The sequence below is a fragment of the Vanellus vanellus genome (assembly GCF_965231255.1).
Source record: "Vanellus vanellus genome assembly, chromosome: 13".
In the NCBI taxonomy this organism is placed as follows: Eukaryota; Metazoa; Chordata; class Aves; order Charadriiformes; family Charadriidae; genus Vanellus; species Vanellus vanellus.
In genome coordinates, this window is record NC_138918.1 from 9,835,975 (window position 1) to 9,838,319 (window position 2,345).

General features: G+C 55.9%; 1 protein-coding gene across 1 annotated transcript; it reads left to right on the forward strand.

Annotated features, from left to right (window-relative positions):
* LOC309677398 (inositol 1,4,5-trisphosphate receptor-interacting protein-like 1) lies at positions 1–1,047 on the forward strand (the record flags this gene model as incomplete). The annotated part of the gene is made up of 1 exon (XM_082490195.1): positions 1–1,047. The coding sequence occupies one exon, from the start codon at positions 1–3 to the stop codon at positions 1,045–1,047; it is 1,047 nt and encodes a 348-aa protein (XP_082346321.1).
* Positions 1,048–2,345: the final 1,298 nt, after the last annotated feature.

The window sequence follows — 2,345 nt, forward strand, 5'->3', positions numbered from 1 at the left end:
ATGCAGACGGGTGAAGAGCTGCATGCAGCCATGCACAGGCTCGTGCAGCACCTCGCACAGCAGCTGAGCTGGAAGACGACTCAGCTGCTGCAGGATCTAGAGCGGATCCGGAATCAGAACGGGGCGGCTGTGAAAATCCTGCTCCTGGCCGCCTTCCAGCAATGGTGGTTCTGGGCCACTGCTCTTGGGGCAGGAGCCCTGCTCCTGCTCCTGCTCCTGTGGCTCTGCTGCAGGACCAGAAGAAGGAGCCGTAAGACGGGAAGCAGCTGCCAGCAGGGCAGCCCCGGAATTCACAACGAGGAGGACGAGGTGGATGACGAAAAGGTAGAAGAAGACGAGGAGGACGAGGAGGACGACGAAAAGGTAGAAGACGACGATGATGACGACGACTCCGGGGACATGTGGGATCTGGGCAGGTGTGTGTGCCTTTGCATCCAGTGGCCAGTGCCATACATGGCCGACACGTGCACGTTGGTGGAGGAGCTGGTAGACGAGCTTCTTAGTGCCTGCCAAAGACTTCCCGGCAATAGCTTCAAGCCAAGGCTGCAGCCAGCCATTGGGGTGGGCTGTGTCTACGAAGGGTGGAGTACCCAGGAGGGCAATGTCCTCTACCAACTGCTCGTGCCCCTGCAGCCTCCCCCCGGACACACCTTCTGCTTGGAGCTGGGCACCACCAAGGACATGCTGACCAGCACCTCCGGCCTCCACGTGCACCTACAGTGCATGTGCATGTGGGAGCTACTGGTGCAGGACGTACTATGCTTCCTCCACCACAGCGAGGATGAGCTGAAACGTCAGGGCCCCAGCCTCCTCAACACCCTTTGCACCAACTCGTACTTAGACATCGAGAAAACCGCCTGCTGGTTCCAGACGCTGGTGAAAGACGCATGGAAGCTTATGCTTCGGTCCCGCCGCTGGCAGCTGACGGTGCTGCCTGCTACACGCTCCTGCAGGCTCCAGCTACACAATGGAGAGGGATCCCTGTCCATTGAGATGATTTTCGGCGTGCAGCTAGGCGACTCGGACTACTTCCAGAGCCTTGAGTAGGCAGAGGCCGGCTTTACCCCCAGCACAGCCTGGCAGGAGAGCTGTGATGTGACCGACACGCAGTTCATCAAGCATGGCCAGCACAACATCCTTCCCCCCGCCCCCCAGAACTGAGAACTTCTTAGAGTAATAAAGCAGTCAGTGCTGTACTGCAAACTCTTTATTCTGTCCCATCCTGTTCAGTGTGAAGTGCTGTTAGCGTCTCCTTGGATCTCTCCTGGGTTTGTAAGAGCTGTGATGGGACTCCCACCAGAGCTGCTCCAAAACCGGGACTCTTCTGCAACATCCTTTCACTTTGAATAACAACTAGTTCTTTCCACAGCCGCTGGTGGCAGTTGCACCACCTTTAAATCTCCCCCCATTGCTCCGGGCCCCTTCCAAGCCTCCTCAGCTGCTCTGACGCACCTGCCGGCCCTGGTGACTCTCTTCACGGCCATAGCCTTCACCTGGTCTAGGAAACCCCACCAGTACCCTGCCATCCTCCCCTCTGCTGCAGAACGTGCCCGTACGGAGCCGGTCGCCTCAGCGAGTGACCGCTCGTGGCTGTTGAGCCACCCTTCTATCTCCTGACCTTGCTCCTGGCCCTGCCCAAGCCTCCTCAGCCGCGCTCTCTGGCCACACCAGGGTATGACCTGCTCTCTAGCCCTCTCAGTCCCACAGCAGTCGCCTTCCTGGCCTTTCCCACTCTCTCCCAACAGTTCATCTTTCTGATTAAGTGCCCGATTGTTAGAAGGCGGAAGGCCTGAAGGAAAAAAAAAAAACAACAAACAGCTGTTAGTGAAGAAATCAGCTCTACGATTGAACCTAGATCCATGCTTAAGTGCATGCGATAGCTCCGGCTATTCAACTGTCACAGTTGCTGAGTAATTAATGACACCTTTGTATCAGAGGATATAAAACACCTGTGGATTTCTGCATTTCGATCCTATTTTTCCCTGTGGAGTTCATTACTGCGGGGTGCACTCAATGCCCACATCCAGATGATTGCTAAAGATATTAAACAGAACTGGCCCCAGTACCAGGCCCTGGGAAACACCCCTTGTGACCGGCCACCAACCGGATTTAACTCCATTCAACACAACTCCTGGGGCCCAGCCATCCAGAAGGCTTTTTACCCAGCAAACAACGTCAAAGGCTTCTCTAAAGTCCAGGTAAACAACATCCAGAGCCTTTGCCTCATCCACTAAGAGGGTCACTTTGTCGTAGAAGGAGATCAGGTCGGTCAAGCAAGACCTGCCTTTCATAAGCCCATGCCGACTGGGCCTGATCACGTGGTTGCCCTCTATGTGCCGCGTGGT